Source organism: Lepus europaeus, chromosome 3 (assembly GCF_033115175.1).
Source record: "Lepus europaeus isolate LE1 chromosome 3, mLepTim1.pri, whole genome shotgun sequence".
In the NCBI taxonomy this organism is placed as follows: Eukaryota; Metazoa; Chordata; class Mammalia; order Lagomorpha; family Leporidae; genus Lepus; species Lepus europaeus.
This window is the reverse complement of record NC_084829.1, coordinates 158,748,243-158,772,222: the sequence shown is the minus strand read 5'-3', so window position 1 is coordinate 158,772,222 and position 23,980 is coordinate 158,748,243. Positions and strand designations below refer to the sequence as shown.

The 23,980-nt window shown below is 43.5% G+C and overlaps 1 protein-coding gene across 2 annotated transcripts in view; it reads left to right on the top strand.

The window, feature by feature from the left end:
• Window positions 1-23,980, top strand: part of TMEM242 (transmembrane protein 242) — a 40,093-nt gene that overhangs the window by 431 nt on the left and 15,682 nt on the right. Inside the window, exons 2-4 of one of the 2 annotated variants that reach the window (XM_062186975.1) lie at window positions 121-221; window positions 7,627-7,764; window positions 8,706-9,205. In XM_062186975.1, the coding sequence (XP_062042959.1) occupies window positions 121-221; window positions 7,627-7,764; window positions 8,706-8,804 (338 nt within the window). In that variant the 3' untranslated portion in view covers window positions 8,805-9,205. Of the gene's footprint in view, window positions 1-120; window positions 222-7,626; window positions 7,765-8,705; window positions 9,206-23,980 lie in introns of those variants that run through there. The other variant, XM_062186974.1, reaches the window with a different exon arrangement.

Here is a 23,980-nt window from a genome sequence, read left to right as displayed (position 1 = left end):
TTCTAGTGATTTTGAATGAGACTCTAATCGTACCTGAGACCTGTGTGCATCTTTTTAACGTTTTTTTTTTTTTTTTTTTTTTTTTTTTTTTTAACTCTCCGCTCCCCAATCGCCTGGCAGGTGGCATTTTCCTCGGCACTGTTGCGGCAGCGGGAATGTTAGCTGGATTTGTTACAACGTTGTCGCTGGCTAAAAAGAAAAGCCCCGAGTGGTTCAATAAGGTTTGTGGCACAAACCCGCTCATAGCATTGGTGTTGTTTACAATAAATAGCTTTTTTTTTTTTTTGCATAAAGAAAATGTTGATGACCTTGTAGCTTGCATTACGAAGTGAACGTAGGAGCCGGTGCTGTGGCAAAGCAGTTAAAGTCGCCGATGGCCTGGGAAGGCAGCGGAGCAAACCCCAGTGGGAGGCTTGAAGGAGGCTCCTGGCTCCCGGTTTCGGATCAGCTGAGCTGCAGCCTTTGCTGACATTTAGAGAGTGAGCCACGGCCAGTGGATGGAAGATCTTTCTCTCTGTGTCTGTCTCTGTAACTCTGCCTTTCAAATAAATAAAGTAAAAGATGCATGCATCTTTCCAGAAGCTGCCTGAAAAAAAAATAAGTAAACCTGTGTCTCTAGCTCACGATTCCAGAAGCACACGCGTTGGCAGGCCTTGTTTTCAGCTAAAAACATGTACTCCTTTTGTGTGTGTGTTTTCTTAGACTTTCAGAATTACCTGGTACATCTATTCACAACATGATGTTGACTGTAAATCCAGGTAACCCACTATGAAGTGTAAGAGGCCCCAATATTTTATGTACTATTTAGAAAGAAAAAATGGTGGCAACTGAACTCTGACAGAGTGCTCATTGCGTGAGGAGAGAGTGCATCCTGGGGTCGTTGAAGTGCATGTCAGCTTTCTGAGTACAGGGGTCCTGCATGTTCACTGCCGTGGACTCTGGCTCTGGAAAAGTGCCCGGCACATAGTAGGTGCTCAGTAAAATTCGGTGGCATGACTGTTATCCACCAATAGCAGAAATCCTCACTCCTTGAGTAAGATCGAGCAGCTGCTCTCTGTGTGCTGAACCTCATTTCCCCAGTTGCTGAGATGTTTTCTTAACCTTCACTTGCAGTTCCATTCACGTGTTGCCTAATGGCAGGGATCGACGCTGAGAAATGTCTCTGGGCAGTTTGGTCGTGTTTGGGCATCAGGGTGTGCTTACACTAACGTACGCTGGCCATGGCGTTCCTCAGCGATAGGATCTTCTGGGGCCACCGTGGTGTATGTGGTCTGTTGACCAGAAAGTCAGTGCTGTGCACGACTGTACTTGTTATGAGTGTCCTGTACCTGCCCCCACCCCCGTTGGTCTTACGTATCAGTGCTTCACGGCATCCACACATGTTTACTTGGAATCTTTCATGTGGCGGGCACTCTGCTAGCCTTGTGGGCTGCACAAAGGAACAGTTACCTGCTCCCCAGGGAGTTTAATGTCTGGGGTGGGGGACAAATATTGAGTATTCCCACAGATAACTTCAGCGAAGCTGAAGTCAGGAGCCGGAGGAAAGACTCAGACTCAGGTACTTCAACAGATGTCTTTTTGAACAGCAGACAGAGATAGAGAAACAGGCAGAGATCTTCTATCCACTGGTTCACTCCCCAAGTGCCCAGAGCAGCTAGAGCTGGACCAGGCTAACGTCAGGAGCCCAGAACTCGGTGTGGATCTTCCATGTGAGTGGTAGGAACTTCAGTATTGGAGCCATCTCCTTTTACTTTCTAGGGTGTGCATTGGCATGAAGCTGGAATCAGAAGTAGAGTAGTCAGGATTTCAAACCTGGCACTGATATGGATGTAGGCATTTTAACTGCCAAACCATACTCTTGCCCCTGTTACGAGCACTTTCTTTCTTTCTTTTTTTTTTTTTTTTTTCCCTTTGTTTAAACAGGCAGAGTTAGAGAGAGAGACAGAGAGAAAGGTCTTCCTTCCTTTGGTTCACCCCCCAAATGGCTGCTACGGCCAGCGCGCTGTGCCAATCCAAAGCCAGGAGCCAGGTGCTTCCTCCTGGTCTCCATTGGGGTGCAGGGCCCAAGCACTTGGGCCATCCTCCACTGCACTCCCAGGCCACAGCAGAGAGTTGGACTGGAAGAGGAGCAACCGGGACTAGAACCTGGTGTGTCGGCACCGCAGGCGGAGGATTAGCTAAGTGAGCCATGGCACTGGCCACAAGCACTTTCAAAATAATACTAAGATATTTCAGTTGATGGTACAGAAGCAGTGGTATAAGGTATTGCTGGTGCCTTCATATAACCAAGCCAGAGGCATCTAACTATGCTAGTAGTCATTACAGTGTACCTATAACTTTTTTTATTTATTTTAAACAATTTATTTTATTCTAAAGGCAGAGTTACAGAGATGCAGAGAGAGAGACAGGTCTTCCACCCACTGGTTCACTCCCTAGAATGGCCGCAGTGGCTGGAGCTGCGCCAGTCTGAAGCTAGGAGCTTCTTCCGGGTCTCCCAGGGAGGGAGTAGGGGACCAAGGACTTGGGCCACCTTCCACTGCTTTGCTAGGCCATACATAGCTGAGAGCTTGGAAGTGGAGCAGCCATGACTCAAACCAGCGCCCATATGGGATGCCAGCACTACAGGCTTTACCTGCCACACCACAGCACTGGCCCCGCATCTGTAACTTTAAAAAATAAGTCAGTGTTACATAGAATGCCACTTATAAAGCAGTGAAATTACTAATTTTATTAAATCATGACACTTGATTACTATCCTGTGTAAAGAAATGGGAAGCGTGGGGCAGGCATTTGTATAGCAGTTAATTGCTGCTTGTGATGCTTTCATTCCGTATCTGTGTGCCTGGTTCAAGTCCCGGCTCCACTGCTAGAGCACCCTGGCAGGCAGTCAATGATGGCTCAGTACTTGGGGCCCTGGCACCCACTTGGGAGACCTGAATTGAGTTTCAGGTTCCTGACTTTGTCCTAGCCTGTGCTTGGATATTGTGGGCATTTGGGGAGTGAGCCAGGAATAAAAGATCTCTTTCTCTCTACCTTTCAAATAAAATAAATTTCTAAAATTTTAAAACAGAAGCATGCACAGATTATCTGAGCTTTTATAGTGAAGTAGGCTTTTCCATAGATTGGGTAGACTGAGATGCAGGCTGAACTAGCTGCTTTTTTCCCCACAAAAATATTTTTAGTTGGAAGAGCCAGCAATAAACTATAGTTATTCACAAGTGGATGTTTGGCAGACATATACTTAAAATAAATGAAATAAGCCTGTCTCTTCAAACAAGCAATTGTCAGTATGAGAGTTTGTTTCCACTGATAAAATTCAGGCTTTCAAGTGAAAAGGAGTCTTTAGAAAACTTGTATCTGCTGTGTGAGCTTGACAGCTGCTCAGTACTTAATGGCTCTTCTGGTGAAAGTTCATGAAGATGTTAATGATGTCATGTTCTTGTTTGCTTTAAAAAAGACCAATATTTCCTGAATGAGCATCGTACGTGGACAGAAAGATCCATTACAGCGCAGAGCAGGGGCAAGCACTTGGCTTCCATGTCAGAGAAGCTGGGTTTAGTTCCCTGCTGTGGCTCCTGAGTCCAGCCCCCTGCTGATGCAGATCCGTGAGGCAGTGAGGTTGGCTGCAGTGATGGGGTTCCTGCCACCCACATGGGAGGTCTGGATTGAGTTCTCAGCTCCTGGCTTTGGCCTAGACCAACCACCCCTTGCAGGCATCTGGGGAGGAAACCAGCAGTTGGGGGTGTTCTCATTCTCTCAAATAAATAAACAAAAGGCCAAAATAAACTAATGGATTTTAATGTAACAAAAAAAATTTGTTGCTATGAGTTAAGATATTGTATTGCAACTAACCTTTATTTATTTATTTATTTTTTACAATTTATTTATTTGAAAGGCAGAATTACAGAGAGGCGGAGGGTGAGGGAGAGGGGGAGAGAGAGGGAGGTCTTCCATCCGATGGTTCACTCCCCAGATGGCTGGAGCTGAACCGATCCAAAGTCAAAAGCTTCTTCTGGGTCTCTCACGTGGGTGCAGGGCCCAAGCCCGTCTTCCACTGCCTTCCCAGGCCACAGCAGAGAGCTGGATTGGAAGTGGCCCAACCGGGATGCCAGCTGGCGCCCATATGGGATGCCAGCACTGCAGGCAGCAGCTTTACCTGCCACACCATAGTGCCAGCCCCACAACTAACCCTTAAAATGCTATTTTTCAAGGTTTTTGTGTTTTTTTAAAGATATATTTATTTATTTGAACGGCAGAGTTACAGAGAGAAGGGAGAGACAGAGGTGTTGTATCTGCTGGTTCACTCCACATTGTCACAATGGCTGGGGCTGGTCCAGCTCAAAGCCAGGAGCCAAATCCTTGGGCCATCTCCCACTGCTTTCCCAGGTACATTAGCAGGGAGCTGGATTGGAAGTGGAGCAGGCAGGACCCAAACCAGCCCTCCTAACCAGCTGTGCCTCAACACCGGCTCCTCTCTGTTGAGTTATTATGTGTTGTAAAAGAAGGAAGCTATTAAAATACTTCTTCCTTTTCTAACTACAAATGTTTGTGAGGATAGATTTTATTCATGACCCTTAACCAAAACAAAACCCAGAAAATTTTACAACAGACTAGTGCAGAGGCAGATATAAAAGTCCAACTATCTGGATACCAATAAATACTGATGAATATAACCCACATAATTGAAAATCTGGGGTCCAAGTGTAACAGGATCCCAAGACCAATAAGTTTGAGAACCACTGTTTTGGATGGTGAAGTTCTGCCTCCCTCTAGGAAAACATTTGAATTGGAACACTACCACGTAGACTGTTTTAGAGGTCAAGTGGTTTGCAGAGTTTAACATCTGGAGCACGCAGTTAGTGAGTTTGTACTGAGCAACCACCAGCTTAAACTTAGGTGGTGCACTTTAGAGTCGCCCCCTGGAGGACTTCAGCAACAGTAATCATGCCTGGCATGAGAGTACTAACCATGTGATAACTGTCTTCATTGAACCCCTTCACAACCCTAGGAACCACTGTTGCTGTATGTTGTCTCCGTAAAGAGCAGGAAGCCGAGGCACAGATGGATTAAGCAGTTTGCCAAACATGGTACTCTCTTTGGTTACTTAGGGAGAATAAATGATACCTTTTAACAGCATTGTTATTTAAATACTTGTAGACTGTCCACTAGCCTGGGAACCTAGGTATTAACTATAAAATAGGTCCAAATTGCAATCCAAAAGGACTTCAAGATGATACACTTTTCAGCTGCAGACTGCCTGTGCTTATTTCAGCATGATATCATTCCCTTAACATCTTATTTTCATTGTCTTAGCTCAGTTGCATGCCAGAAAACAGTTGGAAAGTAATCGTGGGGCCTGCGCTGTGCGTGGCGGGTTGATGCCCTGGCCTGAGGCACCGGCATCCTTTGTGGGCGCCAGTTCTAGTTCTGGCTGCTCCACTTCTGATCCGGCTCTCTGCTGTGGCCTGGGAAGGCAGTGAAGGATGGCCCAGGTCCTTGGGCCCCTGCACCCACGTAGGAGACCCAGGAGAAGATCCTGGTTCCTGGCTTCGCATCGGCACAGCTCTGGCCGTTGCGGCAATTGGGGAGTGAACTATTGGATGGAGGACCCCTCTTTCTCTCCTCCTTCCTCTGTGTAGCTCTGACTTTCAAATAAATAAATAAATAAATCTTTAAAATAAAGAAAAGTAATCGTGCTGAATGAAAGTTTCTTTGTGATTCCTTGAATAAACAGAAAGAGGAAGTGCAAGCTGAGGTAGATGATTCTCTCTTGAGCTTCTTTGATCTAAAATAGGTTAGAAAATAGTATAGGGAAATAACTAGATTGAACGTTCTTTTTAAAAATCCTTTTGAATTACATAAAATTCATCCCAGTATTAGACTAAAAAAAAGCTAAACATGTGTATGAGTCATAATATTTGTAGGTTATTCTGACAAACTGAGCAGATACCTCCTGCTAGGCCCTCCTTATGTGAGTTAATTCTTCTCACCTGGTAAGAATGCAGTAGCTAGAGGGACACCTTCGTCTTCAGGCATGGAGATGTTATAAAGGTAGCGTTTGCATTTAGAAAATGCTTTTCTTTATCTTGAGGATGCAAAATACCATAACTGCAGTATAAGTTATTAAATTCATTTCCCTATGTAGATACTTTGATTCTGATTTAAATCAAAAACAATAGGACAGTGCAGAAAAATGTGGGTTTTATACACAGCCATGTGTGTGTGCACACACATATCTGAAAAAGTTCATGGGAAAATGTGTATATGAGAAAGCCATGTATGGATTTCAAAAAAATTTGTACCCAAATAAGTTTATCTTTTAATTTCATTTTCTGCAAACTTTGTGAACCCCTTGTATGTGGCTAGCATATGTAGCATTTTTTTTTTTTGAGAAATTAGTCTTTTGCTGTAGCAAACTAACTAATGTTCACTTTGAAAATTTAGAAAATGATATATGAATGTCATGTGACATTCTTCCTCAGAGGAAAAAGCTTATGACAAAGTTTATGAATGGGTTTTTTAAAGCTTAATAAGGACAGATCAATTTTTAACATCAAGTTTCTACTAAAATTCATTTTTAGAAGTATGTAGACAGTAATAACTCATCTTCCAATCAATGTATGGGACTGATACCACATTAATAGGTTTGTAAAAAACCTAAAAGATGTAAGAATTTGTGAATAACTACTATGTCATCAAGGGTTATTTTCATACATAGTTATCTTTTTTACTTGATTTAATATAACAAATGTGGGTTTATATAGACTTAAAGTACCTATACATAGGCTGGTTTTCTTCCTTCCCAGGGAAATAACAAGTTTTTAATCTGTGTTTCTAAAATGAAATTTAGGCCAAAGCACTTACCCAGACCCTGGTTTAATTATATTTGGATAATGCCCCTACTTCTACATGAAAATTCAGGCCAGTTAAAAGTCAGTGCTTTTTTTGTGAGATCTGTGGTATCTATGGAACCACTGTAGAATTATAGCAACATGGGAAAAGGAGTCAGATACGAGAATATTTTGTTTTCCTTGTAGAAAATGGCAAAGGAAAACATCAGGATGATTTGCTGGTTACAAGCTATATTTACAAGAAGTGTTAAGTCAGCCTATACTGAGTCCTTAACTATACTCATGGTGCTGGGTCAGGAATACCGATCAGCAAAGCAGTGGCCTTTTCTGTGCTAGGAACAGCATTCACACAGACCAGACATGCACAAGAAAAACTGTGCTGAGTTACCGGTTGAATGGTGCGAAGAAAAGTATCCTAAGAAAGGAAATGACTTTAGCAACAAGATATTATAAACTTGCTATTTCTTACAGATTAGCTAACCAGTTTAATGTCAATCTAATTAAAGTACCAGTGAGTGATAGAGATGGAGGATAGAGAAATCTTGACAGAATGTCTAGGGTTTTTCTGGAAGTCTTAGCAGGCACAGTGCCTCGCATACTTGTATTTGTCAGTAGAGAAGCCATGTCATGAATAGTCATTTGACCTTGTGGTCTGCCTTGCCATTATCGTGTTGCTAATGCAGAGAATCATTCATTTCAAACACTCGCAGGATGTGTTTTTTGGTTTTTTTCTGAATAGCCTATTTTCACTCAAACCTGTGTGACTTCATTTCAGGGGAGTATGTCTACGGCTGCCTTACCGGAGAGTGGGTCTTCCCTTGCCTTGCGAGCTCTGGGCTGGGGCTCACTTTATGCGTGGTGTGGGGTTGGTGTGATCAGCTTCGCAGTCTGGAAAGCCCTCGGAGTTCACAGTGTAAGTAACTACAGTCTGTGGTTGGTGTGTGGTGTTTATTCTTCTTTCTTCAATCTGAATCTTCCTGGTTTTTCAAATTTGCACATAGTTTGGTCACTGTCGGGCTAAATTCTTATTAATAACCAGGTAACTTCTCACTACTAGTAATTCATAGATAACTAAGTTTTTGAAGGTGGTGGATCGTCAAATATAGTTAGTAATGAATAATTCATGGCTAATGTTCTGTACAAATTGACATTAGCTACTCCTTTGATAAAACTAGTGATTTAGGGGGTAGGCATTGTGGCACAGTGAGTTAACCAGAGCTTGAGATGCCTGCAGCCCATAGCAGAGTGCCTGGAGTTGATTCCTGCCTCAGCTTCCTGCTCGTGTGTACTCTGGGAAGCAGCAGATGATCGCATGGGTATTTGGGTCCCTGCCACCCAAGTGAGGGGCCCAGATGGAGTTTCTGGCTCCTGGTTTTGACCTGGCCCAGTGCTGACTGCTGTAGGCATCTGGGGAGTGAGCCAGCAGATGGAAGTGCGTGCTCACTCTCTCTCTGCCACTCTTTCAAATAAATGAAAATACACTTTAGAAAAGAATAATTTAGAATGACTTTCTATGCTGTTTGACGTCTATTTATAAACATCCTTATAAGTATTTTTTAATTAGTTTATATTAATTAACATATTATTCACACATTATTTGGAAAAATCCCAAAAGCCTATATATACATATGTGTATGTATGTGTGTGTGTATATATGAATGTATGAACAGGTATATGTGTGGGAATATATACATATGTATTTGAATATATGCATACTATGTATGTGTATAACAGGTGTGCATGTGTATGTATGTAAAATTTATACCACACACTAAAGCACTATATGTTAGGAATGACTGACCTTTTTTTAGCACAACTGATAGGAAGTTCTGTGGCCCTGGCTTCTTGTGGCAGATGAGAGCTGATGTTACTTTGGACTGGAAGGCAGCAGTGGAATTGATGAGAGGAGGTTCTGGATACATTTTGAAGGTGGAATCAACAAGGCTTTGTTAGAAGTTGGATGTGAAGTGTGAGAGAAAAAAGAGAAGTCAAGGCTGTCTTCAGGACTTTTGGCCTTGGGGGTCGGTATGATGACACAGTGGGTTAAGCCACCATATGTGACACCAGCATCGCATATGGGCGCCAGTTCATGCACCGGCTCCTCCACGTGTAATCCAGCTCCCTGCTAATGGCTTGGGAAAAGCAGTGGAAGATGGCCCCCAGCCATGAGGAAGACCCAGATGATGTTCCTGGCTCCTGGCTTTGGCCTGGCCCAGCCCTGGCCATTGCAGCCACCTAGGGAGAAAACTAGTGGCTGGAAGATCTCTTTCTTTGTTTCCCCCCTGTTCCCTTATCCTGGTAATTCTGACTTTCAAAATAAATAAATCTTTTTTTAAAAAAACTTATGGCCGGCACCGCAGCTCACTAGGCTAATCCTCCACCTTGCAGCGCCAGCACACCGGGTTCTAGTCCCGGTCGGGGTGCCGGATTCTGTCCCGGTTGCCCCTCTTCCAGGCCAGCTCTCTGCTGTGGCCCAGGAGTGCAGTGGAGGATGTCCCAAGTGCTTGGGCCCTGCACCCCATGGGAGACAAGGAGAAGCACCTGTCTCCTGCCTTTGGATCAGCGCGGTGCGCTGGCCGCAGCACGCCAGCTGCAGCGGCCATTGGAGGGTGAACCAACGGCAAAGGAGGACCTTTCTCTCTGTCTCTCTCTCACTGTCCACTCTGCCTGTCAAAAAATAAAAAAAATAAATAAAATAAATTAAAAAAAAAAACTTATGGCCTGAGCAATTGGAAAACAAACGGGGCCAGTGTGAGAAGAGCTGTTAGGGAATCTGATAACATCAGGAGCTCAGTCTCAGACGTGTGAGCTTGAGCTGTCTGTACAGAGCCAGGCAGAGCGTCAAGTAAAAGTTTTGTATGCAGGGGGGACGTACAATGTGATCTGTACATTTGAGACTCCTCACTGTGGAGTAGTAGTGAAAGCCATGTGACCAGATGAGCTCACGGAAGCAGTGAAGGTAGAGAGCCAAGGAGAGGTGTGAGGAAAGAGCACTTGGGGACTTGTAAGGTTTAAGGTTGGAGAAAGGGAGATTTCCCTAAGAAAGAGGTGGTTAGGGAGTAGCACAAGGGTGCCAAGAACACCAAGTAAAGAGAGCAGTTCAGGAAGTGATTGGCTGTCACGTGCTGGTGGGAAGCTCAGTGAATGAAGTGAGGCCTGGAAGTTCCCTGTGTGTGGCAGTGTGGCAGAGATGGAGAAAAGAGGGAAAGACCTAAGTGAAACAGGTTCCGGTAGAATTGGAGAGAACTTGGTGGCAGTGTTTACAGGTGTGTCTTGAGTTTTGCTGTAAAGTGAAAGAAAGCAGTCAGTCCCAGCCAGGTGGGTGACAGCAGAGTTCTGGCTTGATGTTAAGAGAATTAACAGTTGACAGGGAGATACTAAGGCAGGTTAGGGGGAGTGATTGCTGGAATGACCTCGTAGGCATTATTGAGCTTCTCACATTTTGTTTAATCCTAACTAAACATAGACATTAATGTACTTGATTTATTTTTTTATTGAAGGCCAGTTTGAGAGAGTGAATGATGGAGAGAGAAAGGATTGAGAAATCTTCCATCTACTGGTTAACTCACCAGATACCCACAACAGCAGCATCTGGGCTGGGCCAAAGCCAGGAGCCAGGAACTCCATCCAGGTCTCCCACATGGATGGCAGGGACCCAGGTACTTGGGCCATCATTCGCTGCTTTCCCAGGCACATTAGTATCAGAAGCAGATAAGCCAGAATTCCAACCAGCAACACTGCATTATGGGATGCTGGCATAACCCACTGCACCACAATGCCCATCCCACATTATTGTACTTTTCACTTTAAATGCACTGGTAGACAAATGATGCTGCTTTTGTCCTAACCTTTAGTTTTAAAGTAACTTTGCTGTCTGGTCATTAATAACAATAAATTAATAATTGCTTGGAAAAGACAAAAAAGCCTATAATAAGGCTTTTGACAATTTCTACTGCTACCTCAGCTTTGCATTTGACCAATATAAAATTCATTTCAGGCATTGTACTAGGTATTTTAGGCTTAATGTATTATTTAATCTTTAAAATAACTATATAGTAGATAATACCTCCCATTTTAAGTCAGGAAATTGGGACTCAGAAAGCTTGTCATGTACCTAGGATCCCACGGCTTATAACTGGCAGAAGTCAAGGTTTTGAACTCAACCTTACCTACCTTAGCTAAGATGGTAAGTAAAGGAGTCGAGAGTAGGAATAGGATTAGTGACAGGAGGTATTGAATTTGATTTTCATTGTCACATGACCCACTCAGTGTTTGATCAATTAGCAAGTTTTTCTAGATATCTTCAATGCAGGCCTCATCTCCCAACATAATAATTGATGTCAGGCTGGTTTAGGACTGGCCACTTGTTTCTCATAAAAGAGAAGCCCTATTGAGCTGTGGAGTAGAAAAAAGCTTAGGACCTAGTGGCAAATGAAAACAGAATTCATATTTATATATAATATGAGAGCAGGTACTTGAAGACAAGTGAAAAACTTCCTTGACTACATATGAAAGGTACTTGGGAGACATGCAAATACTTAGTAATGAACTTATTAAGCTTCTAGTTTCTGTAAAAATGACAAGTCTGTTAGCAATTATTGTGTAGAATTCATAGGTGGTGTTTCTAGTGTTTAGTAATATAGGTCATAAACTGAGTAGTAAAATTTTAAGGTATTTGAAAAAATGAATAGTTTTTGATTTAGAAGAGTCATAAGAATGAATCAATCCAAATTTTCATAGGCCAACTAAATTAGGTTATTTAAATTAAATTATACGCTTGAGAATTTGGCTTTATGTGCTAGACTGTGCTATTTTAGTTTCTAGAACATGAACTTAGTTTAATGACACTAGTAAGAAGATTATTGCCTAAATAAAGTATTTTGGGGAGGAAAATATTTCCTGATGGGCCTTACTAAATTTAAGAATATGTGGACTCCTTTATGTTGCCTCTTCATCTCTCATGAAAAGAGGCTGTGGAGACACACTCTCCCTATGCACGACTTGTTAGGCATTATATCTCTGAAACCTTACAGAAAACTGGTTTTACTGATACCTTCTTAAGGGCACAGTTTTTGAAGGCAGTAGTGTTATTAATAATCTTATGGCTTGTTCATTCAGAAGTCCTCTGTGGCCTGCCCTGAGCCAGGCATTGTGCTGAGATAGGGCTCCCAAGTAGACTGTTAGCTGAGCTTTTTTTTTTTTTTTAAGATTTATTTATTTATTTGAAAGTCAAAGTTACACATAGAGAGGAGAGGCAGAGAGAGAGAGAGAAGTCTTCCATCTGATGGTTCACTCCCCAATTGGCCACAATGGCCAGAACTGCGCTAATCTGAAGCCAGGAGCCAGGAGCTTCTTCTGGGTCTCCCATGCGGATGCAGGGGCCCAAGGACTTGGGCCATCTTCTGCTGCTATCCCAGGCCATAGCAGAGAGCTGGATTGGAAGTGGAGCAGCTGGGACTTGAACTGGCACCCATATGGGATGCTGGTGCTGAGCCACAGTGCCGGCCACGTGTTAGCTGAGCTTTGCCTGTTGGCTTCCCAAACAAATTCCTGTGATATCACCCTGCTCTCAGGTTGCAGAGAGCCGTATGGGCTATCTCAGCTCTGCATCTGGAGAGTTCTGCATTCAGAGGATTTGTTGATGATTATGAGGTTGACCTGAGTCCGGTGATGAACTCTTGTCACTGTGTACTGCCTCTTACTAGGAAATGTGATCTTTCTGTGTGTAAGGACACAGTCTTAGTCAGAAAATGTTGAATAGAAATGGCCCAAGTCTATGCACTCAGTAAATGGTTGAGAGGATTATTCTAGATAAATCCAGGTAAATCAGAATCGGCTCCAGTGTCGCTAGCTACCTTAGTCTGCATTCCAGCTCTGATAGAAATCTAATTTCCCAAAACGGAAAGGGTGCCATCTAATGGCTGACCTTGAGCAGCTCGACAGGAATATTTGTATTTCCTGTTTTTATTCACAGCTACCTCTACTGGCCTAAAAGAGAATATGTTAAAAATGCTTAAAGCAAACTTTTCAGTTCTTTGAAAATATTTTGGTTTTTCTCTTTGTTTATTCATAATTATTAAGGAGTTTCATTCTATATACAGCACATATAATACCCAAATATAAGTATACAAGAGTACTTCAAAAAAGTTCATGGAAAATGGAATTAAAAGGTAAATTTGGGGCAGACATCTGGCCTGACAGTTAAGGGGCCAGTGTGTGGTATAGCAGCTAGGCTAAAGCCACTGCCTTTGGCGCTGGCATCCCATAGAGGCATTGGTCCTGTCCTTGCTGCTCCACTTCCAGTTCAGCTCCCTGCTGATGGCCTGGGAAAAGCAGCAGAAGATGGCCCAAGTGCCTGGGCCCCTGCACCCACGGGGAGACCTGGATGAAATTCCTGCTCTTGGTTTCAGCCTTGCCTGGCCCTGGCTTTTGTGGCCATCTGGGGAGTGAACCAGTAGATGGGAGATCTATCTGTCCCCTTCTTTCTCTGTAACTCTTTCAAATAAATAAATAAATCTTAAAAAAATAAAAAAGAATGACAGTCAAGGTGCCTGTCTTACATATCAAAATATCTGGGTCCTATCCCGTGCTCTGGCTCCTGACTCCAGCTTCCTACTAATGCAAACCCTGGAAGGAAGCAGTGATGGTCAAGTGGCTGACTCCTTGCCACTCCTATGGGATACCTGGATTGAGTTCCCGGTTCTCAGCACCAGCTCTGACCTGGCCCAGGCTCCATTATTACAGGCATCTGTGGATGGGCATTCTCTTTGTCTCTCAAACAAATATGTAATTTTTAAAAGATAAGTATATTTTGATAGAAAAAATTGAAATCCATGCATAGTTTTTGCATAGTACACATTTTTAATGAACTTTTTTGAAACTCCTTATATATTTTGTACCAAAATAAACTTTCTTTTAATTTCATTTCCCATGAATCTTTTGAAGTATATGTATATTTTTTAACATTTTCTTTTAACTTTATTTATTTGAAAGGCAGACTGACAAAGAGAAAGAGAAAAATAGAGGGATCTTCCATCTACTGTTTCTCTCTCCAGATGCATGTAACGGCCAGGGTTGGGCCAGGCTTAAGTCAGGAACCCAAAACCCAATCCAGGTCTCTCCTGTGGGTGGCTGGGACCAGTGTACTTGAGCCATTATCTGCTGCCTTCCCTGTGCATGTCAGCACGAAGTTAGGTCGGAAATGGAGGCAAACCGCCATCCCAAGCATCATGATGTGGGATACAGATGCCTCACGTGGTGGCTTACCCCACTTCACCTCAGCACTCAACTTTGTATATTTATACTTGTTTAAAAGAGTATTTTTAACTGATACATAAGAATTTACATATTTATGGGTTACTGTCTGGACTGCGGATACATGTATGCATTGTGTAATATCCGATCAGGGTAAACTCTCCCCCAACTTGTGCATTTGTAGTTTGCACAGTGGCATTTCAGCAGAGGTTTCAGACAGGAGCTGCTGGTGGAAGCTACTTCGCAGACCAGCGCAGATGAGCTTGCCAGGACAGGAGATGGACCGTCCCTGCCTGAGGTTAGAAATAGAGACAAGGCAGCAGCCACTGTGGCCCTGAGCAGCCTTTGGGCCAGCAAGCACAGCCTGAGTGCTCAGTGTGGGATCAGCAAGTACTTTGAGTTACAGTGTTTTATCATTTGATTATGAGTGAGATAGCATTCATTTTATCATAGCATCTTTTTCTTTTCTTTTTTTTTTTTTTTTTAAAGATTTACTTATTTGAAAGAGTTACAGCGAGACAGGGAGAGACAGAAAAAGAGGGAAGCTTCCATCTGCTGGTCACTCCCTACATGGCCACAATGGCCAGGGCCAGGCCAGGCCGACACCAGGAGCCAGGAAATTCCTCAGGTCTCCCACGTGTGTTTCAGGGGCATCTTCTGTTGCTTTTCCCAGATCATTAGGGAGCTGTATCAGACGTGGACCCACTGGGAAGGGAGCGTCACAGGCGACGGCTTTACTTGCTGCTCCACAACTCTGGCCCCTTATCACAGTATCTAAATTATGAGAGAAGAAAAAGCACAAACGTCTCCTAGGGGCTCATGTTCCCTAAATCAACTGTGCACGTGATCCTGAAAGACTGACCATTCAAACTGTGTGAGTGCACAGTGAGGCAGTGTGATTAGATTGCTTTATCAGGACAGAGTTTAAGTTTCAGGAATAGTATGAATAAATGCAGTAAGGAACTCTAGTGGTATGTACTAACCGGGGATTCCCTGGTGAAGAAACTGCGCCATTTACAGTTATTGACCTGTGACTCAAGAACAGTTTTATTAGCTTTTGTTATTTATAGTAGTTTCATTGATAGTTGAAGGATTTCTAAGGATGTTCAGCTTATTTATGTCTAGACAGCCTTGTCTCCCTCCCCCCCTTACAAGGAGAAATGTTGGGTGTCTAGATGATTGCTGGTTGATAAGATTAGGGCTCACTGGAAGGGACATGGGCCCTGTGCCCTGGGGGATGCGCGCAGCTCAGGACGGGGGACCTTGCCTGTGGCTTGTACAGACTCCCCTGACTCCTGGTGTAGTACATATGTGTAGATAATTTACAGCTGTTGTCTTCATAGGAGCTAAAGCCTCAATTGTACTAAAAACTCTCAATAAAAATGTTTAGTTACTGTAAAATACTTCAAATCATCCAGAGATTTAAATTTTCAGATTAATGAATAAGTGTAATTTTCTATTTTTACCTTTACCATGAGAGAAGAGGTATTTTTCTTCATTTACATGTATTACTATTTTGTTTTACTTTGTTTGAGAGGCAGAAAGAGACAAGCAAGAGAGAAAGCGCTCCCATCCTCTGATTCACTCCCCAAATGCCTGCAATGCCTTGTGCTGCAGCTGGAAGCTGGGAACATGATCCAGGCCTCCCAGATTGGTGGCAGGAACCCAGTTATTACTGCCCTTGGTCCCAGCTGGAGCCAGGAATCAAACCCAGGTACTCCTCTGTAGATGTAGGAGTCTTAACCACTAGGCTAAACACTGCCCCAGACCTTTGTTTTGTTTTGTTTTGTTTTGTTTATGTATTTGAGAGGCAGAAAAACAGAGAACCATACTTTGGTTCACTTCCCAAATGCCCACAACAGCTGGGGCTTGGCTAGGGCTGAATCCCCAAGCTGGGAACACTAATAGTGAGCTGGAATCAGGGGCCAGATGTGGGACCACTAGCCAGTGCCAGCCCAAGAGCCCAGATCCTGTCTTTTAAAATGAAGATTTTTTTTCTTGATAAAAGTATATGCTTGTTTTTTGTTTTTGTTTTTTGTTTTTTTTTTTTAAATACAGAGGACGGGGCCGGCGCCATGGCTCACTTGGTTAATCCTCCACCTGCAGCGCCGGCATCTTATATGGGCACTGGGTTCTAGTCCTGGTTGCTCCTCTTCCAGTCCAGCTCTTTGCTGTGGCCCGGGAGGGCAGTGGAGGATGGCCCGAGTGCTTGGGCCCTGCACCCGCATGGGACACCAGGAGGAGGCACCTGGCTCCTGGCTTTGGATCGGCGCAGTGCCGGCCGTAGCGGCCATTTTGGGGGTGAACCAACGGAAAAGGAAGCCCTTTCTCTCTGTCTCTCTTTCTGTGTCTATAACTCTACCTGTAAAATAAAAAATAAAAATACAGAGAAGTACAAATAAAAGTCACTAGAAACCGCACTGAGCTGTAACCACTAATGACAGTAGGAACGCCTTTCAGATTTTTTTCAGTGGCACATTCCTGTAATAGTAGAGAAATGCTACTTTATTATATGTGCCATTCTGGAAATTTTTTTCTTTTTTCTTTTTTCTTTCTTTTTTTTTTTTTTTTTTTTTTTTGACAGGCAGAGTGGTCAGTGAGAGAGAGAGAGACAGAGAGAAAGGTCCTCCTTTGCCGCTGGTTCACCCTCCAATGGCCACCGCGGCTGGCGCGCTGCGGCCGGTGTACAGCGCTGATCCAAAGGCAGGAGCCAGGTGCTTCTCCTGGTCTCCCATGGGGTGCAGTCCCAAGCACTTGGGCCATCCTCCACTGCACTCCCTGGCCACAGCAGAGAGCTGGCCTGGAAGAGGGGCAACCGGGACAGAATCCGGTGCCCCGACCGGGTCTAGAACCCGGTGTGCCATCGCTGCAAGGCAGAGGATTAGCCTATTGAGCTGAGGTGCCGGCCGGAAATTTTTTTCATTTAACAGTTCCAGGAACAGTCTCCTGCTGATTGCATTTAAATTGTAATTTTTTACTATTAAACACTAAAGTCAACATGTGGGCATACATCTTACTGCACTTTTCTCAATTAAGAAATGTGTCCTAAAGACAGAAGATGTTATTGTTAAGTCAGTGTACCTTTTAAAAATGTTTTTGTGGAGCAGGTGTTTTGTGTAGTAGTTGAGATACTGCTTGGGAAACCCAGATGCCATATCAGAGTCCCTGCTCCGACTTCCACTTCTGATTACAGTTTCTTGCTAATGCACACCCTGGCAGGCAGCAGGTGATGGCTCAAGTAATTGGGTCTCTGCCAGCCACAGGAGAGATTTGGATTGAGTTCTCTCTTGGCTTCGGCCTGGCAAGCTCTGGCTGTTGAGTGCATTTGGATGGAACCAGCAGATGGGAAACCTCTGTCTCTTTCTGCATTTCAAATAATAAAATAAATACATAATTTTAGAAATGTTTTTCGTATCTGTTGCTAAAGAGTCCTCCAGAAAAGTTAACATAACTGGGAAGATAACAATGATGTACTCCAGTTTCCTGACACTCTTGCCATTAGTGGCTTCTGTTACTCTGAAATTTTTGCCAATCCAATAGATGGAAAATAATCTTTACCATATCTCTTTGGAATCACTGATGCCTTGAAGCCTTCATGGGAATAATTTGTGAGTGGTGTTTTCCAAACTTGCCTGCTGGTAATAAAGGTTGCTGCTTTTTCAAGAGTTGATGACTCCTACTAGTGAAAAATACAAAAAGAAGGGCTGGCTTTGTGGCATAGTGGGTTAAGTTGCCACCTTGGTGCATCCCATATGGGCACCAGTTCAAGTCCTGGTTGCTCCACTTCTGATCCAGCTCCCTGCTAATGCACCTGGGAAAACAGTGGAAGATGGCCCAAGTCCTTGGGCTCCTGCACCCAGATGGCATTCCTGGCTCCTAGCTTGAGCCTGGCCCAGCCCTGGCCGTTGTGGCCATTTGGGGAGTGAACTACCAAATGGAAGATATCTCGTGTCTCTCTCTCTGTCTCTGTCTCTTCCTCTCTCATTCTGCCTTTCAAATATTAAATACATCTTTAAAAACAAAAAAGTAAAATGTAAATAAAGCATGCATTTTAAATATTTCTTTAAAAGTGGGCATTTGACTCTGCTATTACAACAGTGAGCCTTTAAGAGATATAATATTATCTTTTTGAACTGTATTGAATACATTTAACAAAATTTATTTTCTCCAGTTCTTTTTTATGGCTGCTATTGCTATAAAATTTTCACCTCTTAATAACCTTATTACCAGTCTGAGAGTCTTTGCTAATTACAATCAGATTTCTTTCTTTGCTTCTTTTGTTAATTTCAGTTTGGCCAGTATTCTAGTGTACCTATTATTAGTACATTTACTCATACATTACTTATTTCAGTGAAAAAGCTAGAGCTCCATATGTAAATAAAACTGTGGGAAATATTAGGAGTTTTTGAAGATATTTAAGAAGGGAAATAGACTTTAAGTGCTACACACTTTTCATTGGTTTACATCAAATTAAAACAAACCCGAGTCTCCTGGCAAATTACCAAACGGCAGCCACCTCTGAACTGTAGGGGAGTCTGCAGCGCCTGAAACATTTCCCGTGTGCATCCTGCCTAATCTGATTGCAGTGCTTCCAAAGGTCTCTGCCAGCTCTGTCCCCGGAAAGGAGCTCCCGTTTCTTGCTAAGCTCATGGCGTGGGAGCACACTGGGCCCAGCTTCCTGTCCCTGGCAGCATTACTTGAAACCCCTGGGATGGAGTCGCCATGACCTTGCAGAGTCCTTCCCTCCATCAAGCTCTCGGGCCTTCCAAAACCTTCAAGACTGAGAAACATTTTCCTAGAGTGAGTCAGTGAGTTCAGGAGTGGGGTGACAAGAACTTCTCTGTAACCCCCTGTTTCCTATTCTGTTGTAGGGCTTCACATCATATCGTGGTGGGGAGAGGCACTTGATGTAAATGTGGAGGAACAATTTGGTGACAAAGAGATTGAGTCACAGAATCTTGTTTTGTTTAAAACAGGAGATAATTGGGCAAGAGGGAGATGTCAGCTGTTTTGGCATATTTCCAAAATACCTCTTTAAAAACCATCAGCTTCCTTTTATAAGTAAAATATAGCCTCAAAGCATTTTACAAAGCAGGACTATGTAACGGTTGGTGGGGAAGATAAACTATGTATTAAAAGCCGCCTTGTTCAGAGGCCAATTGCGGATCAGATTGAGTCACCTCGAGAATGTTCTCAGCCTTACCCCACAGGAGGGGAAAATATCCTGGATTTCACTTGGGTCTTATTTCTCTTTGTTCGAACATTGGGCTCCCATGAGCAGATCTCTAAATAGAGCATTGTAGACTGATAGTGTGTGCTTTCCTCTTCAGCTTCATTTAAAACTACCTGTTACTGCTTAGTCACTTACAGATAGCCAACAGTCGATTCAACAGATTATATTAATAGCAATGTTGACATGTTTATACTTAGGTATTCATTTACCAGTGTATCAGAAAATGAAATGTTCTCACCATCTCAGTCTTCCTAACTGAATATTCCCAGCCATTTTAAGAAGAAACCTTTGTTTTTGTGTGTGCTATCTATCGTTCCAGGATGTAAATTGTACTGAACATAGTTTAACTTTGTCTGGATGACTCAAATACACCAGTGATTATTTGCTGCTTGTGCTAACAGCTTCTGGGCCCTTTTAGTTTTGAAGCCCATCTCCTTCCTGTCTCCCACCTCCGCTTGTCTTTTGGCAGGTGTCGTGAAAGAGTTTCTCTGGTCTGCTGGCCTCACCGTTACTTCTAGAAATTTTTTTTCCACATAGTAGCCAGAGGTATTTTTAAAATGTAAGTTAGATGATGTCACTGCTTAAGTGAAAGCCTTCAGCAGCTCGTAATGAGGATGGTTTGCATGATGTAGCCCCTGCCTCACACCCCACCTCATTTTGAGCCGCTAGGTGCCCACCTGCACCTTCTCCCTCCATACTGCCCTCCAGCCCTGCCCACCTCCTGTACCTTCAACGCCAGGCTTATTCCTCCACGGGGCCTTCACTCTCGCTTGGCCCAGGAAACTCCCTGCAGGCCCTTGTGTGACAGACTCTTTGTTGCTGCCCAGGGTTTCAGCCCAGGCTGACGTCACCTGCTCAGATGCCTCCATATCTTCTGGGTTAAGGAGAGTAGCCCCTTCCCTCTCATCACTCATTATTTCTGACATCATCCTGTTTTCTTTTCTTTGCAACTCCTATTGTAAAATGAAGTTATATTGACCATTTTTGATTTAGTAGTCTTCACAAAAACAAGGTAAATCCTAAGAGTACAGGCCTCGTTTACCTTGTTCATTTATCCTCAGCACCTGTAAGAGTGCCTGACACATAGTAAGTGTTCAGTCAGGATCTGCTCAATGAACTCTGATCCCATTGTCTCTACAATCTCAGTGACTCTCTCCGCCTCGGACAGTCAAGCCCAACTACCTTGAAATGCTTTATGACAGCCTATCTGTGACCTGATCCCCGCTTACTTAAGTTACTTGTTCTCAACCAGAGACAGAATCTCCCCAGGCATGCCCCTCTTAGCCTCTAGAATTTGTGTGGAGACCCTTGGTTGTCATAACCGGGTGGTGGTATTGGCATCCAGTGGTAGGGGCCTAAGACGCTGCTAAGTAGCCCACAGTTGTAGGATAGGCACCCATAAAAGGTATCTGGTCCAAAATGTCAGAAGTGTTGCGGCCAAGAGCTGTGTGTGTCTGTCTGAAGCTCTCTCACACTCAGAGCTGCGGCTGGACTCAAAAGCTGTGTTCTCGGCCCCACCCGAATCCTTCCACACTGCTGACTGCACTTTGCCCATTCAGAGACCTGGGGCAATGAATTATCAAACCTTACAACATGGAGGTGATCTGTTTGGCTGCTCTGAGTGTGTTAGGTAACTTAAGTTTATACTGTCAACACCCACACACACACTCTTATGTCATCTTTGGGAATGGGCAAATTTGTTGGTTTTGAAGACTTACAGTGTGGCTGCTGTTACTTCATGCAACCGATGAAAATAAAGGGGGTGAATTAGTAATACAGCACTCTGCTATTAGAATCCACAGCCGTTTTACTTTGTTAAACCTCAGATTTGATAGGATTTAAGCTATTTAAATGCATACTAATGAATTTTAGTTTTTCATATGTCAAAATTTTTCTTTTTAAATTTTTTTTTGAAGTTCTATTTATTTATTTGAAAGGCAGAGAGAAACAGAGAATCTTCCATCTGCTGGGTTATTCCCCAAATGCTCATGACAGCCAAGGCTGAACCAGGCCAAAGCCAGGAGCCAGGAACTCCGTCCAGCTCTCCCACATGGATGGCAGGGACCCAGGGCATCATTCACTGTCTCCCCGGAGCATTCGCAGGAAGCTGGATCAGAAGCCAGGCACTGTGATACAGATGTGAGCCATCCCAAAGGGGTGGCTTAGCCTGCTGTGCTACAATGTCCACCCCCCTTAGTGAGGTTAATACAACTGAATTTTTTTTTTTTTTTTTAAAAGATGTGTTTGTTTATTTATTTGAAAGGCAGAGTTAGGGAGAGGCAGACAGAGAGATCTTCCATCCACTTGTTCACTCCCCAAATGGCCCCAGTGACCGGAGTTTAACCAGTCAAAACCATGAGCTAGGAATTTCTTATGGGTCTCCCATGTGGGTGTAGAGGCCCAAATACTTAGGCCATCCTCTGCTGCTTTCCCAGGCGCATCACTAAGGAGCTGGATTGGAAGTGGAGCAGCCAGGACTTGAACTGGCACCCATATGGGATGCTGGTGCCACAGGCAGCAGTTTTACCCACTACACCATAATGCCAGCCCCTATAAGTGGTTCTTTTATATTGCATCAATAAGGTGATGCCTTTAAAGAACTTTAGCTCTTGTGTAACTCTGACTTTCAAATAAATAATACACCTTTTACAAAATAAAGAACAAAAATGCAATTTGGCTGATTGGTTAGAAGAGCTTGCCAATGAATTTCACAATATTTAATACCATCAATATGAAGGGCTTCGAGAAGTTTTTGGACAAATAGAATTTAAGGAGAATGAAAATTTCCCGCACAGCTGTGGAAGCCCTACGCAGGAAGCTGATCTACCTCTGTTCTGTATGAAGGCGGACTAGCGGCCCTGCCTTGTCCTCCCCTGCCTTTCCAGTGCAGAGCTGCTGGCAAAGCAAAGCACTTCCAGGTGCGGGGATTTATACAGACCCTGTGGAGGATCACCGAGCTACGGACGTTACTGCCTGTGAGCCACGGATTACTGCCCACTGATTTGTTTTAAAGCTACTGTGTCCATTTTATGATTTTCAGATCACAAAAAATTTTAAATAGTTGCCATTCAGCTAAGCTTAGAGCTTATTTCAGGTCATCTTAGAACATTAATCAACAGTGCTTCATTGCATCCTTTTATCTAAAGCAAGCTTTTTCTGTGCTCATTATTTTCTTTAAGATTTCCAGAAATAAGATATCTTAAATAACTTTAAAGAGTAAAAATATTGTCTCTGCCATTTACATATATATTTCATCTTTGTTTTACTGTGTTTCTAGCTCTATAGTTTGCATAGGTATGTATGTATGTGTTGGGGGCTTGTATATGTTTTAATTTGGTAAGGGTAAGTTTTGGCTTTGAAAATAGTTAAGAAATCTGTTTGCTTGCTCTTATCTTTATTTGAAATTTATGCATCAACCTAGCTAAGAAACCCCAGACATCCCCTGGCCACTTTCTTTCACCCTGCTCTCATAACTCTTGGACTGGGTCTCTAAGCTTGCCTTTCCATCTCTTTCTCCACCTTTTAGCCTTCCTAACTCAGTTCTGTGGTTATTTATGCATTCTTTTTTTTTTTTTTTTGACAGAATTATAGACAGACAGAGACAGAGAGAAAGGTCTTCCTTCCATTGGTTCACCCCCCAAATGGCCACCATGGCCGACACTGTGCCAGTCCGAAGCCAGGAGCCAGGTGCTTCTTCCCAGTCTCCCATGCGGGTGCAGGGGCCCAAGCACTTGGGCCATCCTCCACTGCCCTCCCGGGCCACAGCAGAGAGCTGGACTGGAAGAGGAATAACCGGGACTAGAACCCGGTACCCATATGGGATGCTAGTGCCGCAGGCAGAGGATTAGCCAGGTGAGCCACAGTGCCAGCCCCATGTGCATTCTTTTCTACCATAGCATTTACCAAGTCTTTCTTGTGCCCAGTACTGCGCAAGAGGACAGGGATATGCTGGTAGAGAAAGATGAGCCCTCTTGTCACGACACTCGCACAAGTACTTTACCTTTGATTTTGTGTGGGAAAGCCTACAATGGAGAGAGGTACAAAATACAACGGTGATGTAGGATTTTAAAAAGTCCCTTCTGCTTTGGGGATTGGTGAAGATTGGTAAGGGGGTGGGACATTAGCACTGGACCCTGTGGTAGACAGGGAGCTGGGTGCAAGGAGACTCACTGCAGCCATCCTTGTGCCAGGGACTTGCAGGTTGTCTTCACTCGCTGCTTCTGCCCTCCTAAGTGCTATAGCCATGAATATTAAGGTATAGTCCTGCCATTAGTAACCATATTATACTGCATTTTGAACAGATAATTTGAGTTAGATTTTCAGTTCTAAAGGAATAATGAGTCACCCAAGATAGAAAGTCATCAGGGAGCTGTGTAGGTAAATTCGGCCCCACGTCATCGAGTAGACCCGAATCTGCTCCGGAGGCCATCCTCGTCTCCTCGTCTCTGTTAGTGTGTTCCTCCTCGAGACTTCCTGTGAATTTTAAAAGATGCTTTGGTGTATTGTTATTTTGGAGAGTTCTTTTTTTTTTTTTTTTTTTTTTTTTTTTTTTTTTTTTAACTGCTCAAAATTGATTTAGTTGTGGCTCAGGGGAAAACTGTAGAGGCAGCTATCATATAAATTGTATTTCTGAAGAGGTTCG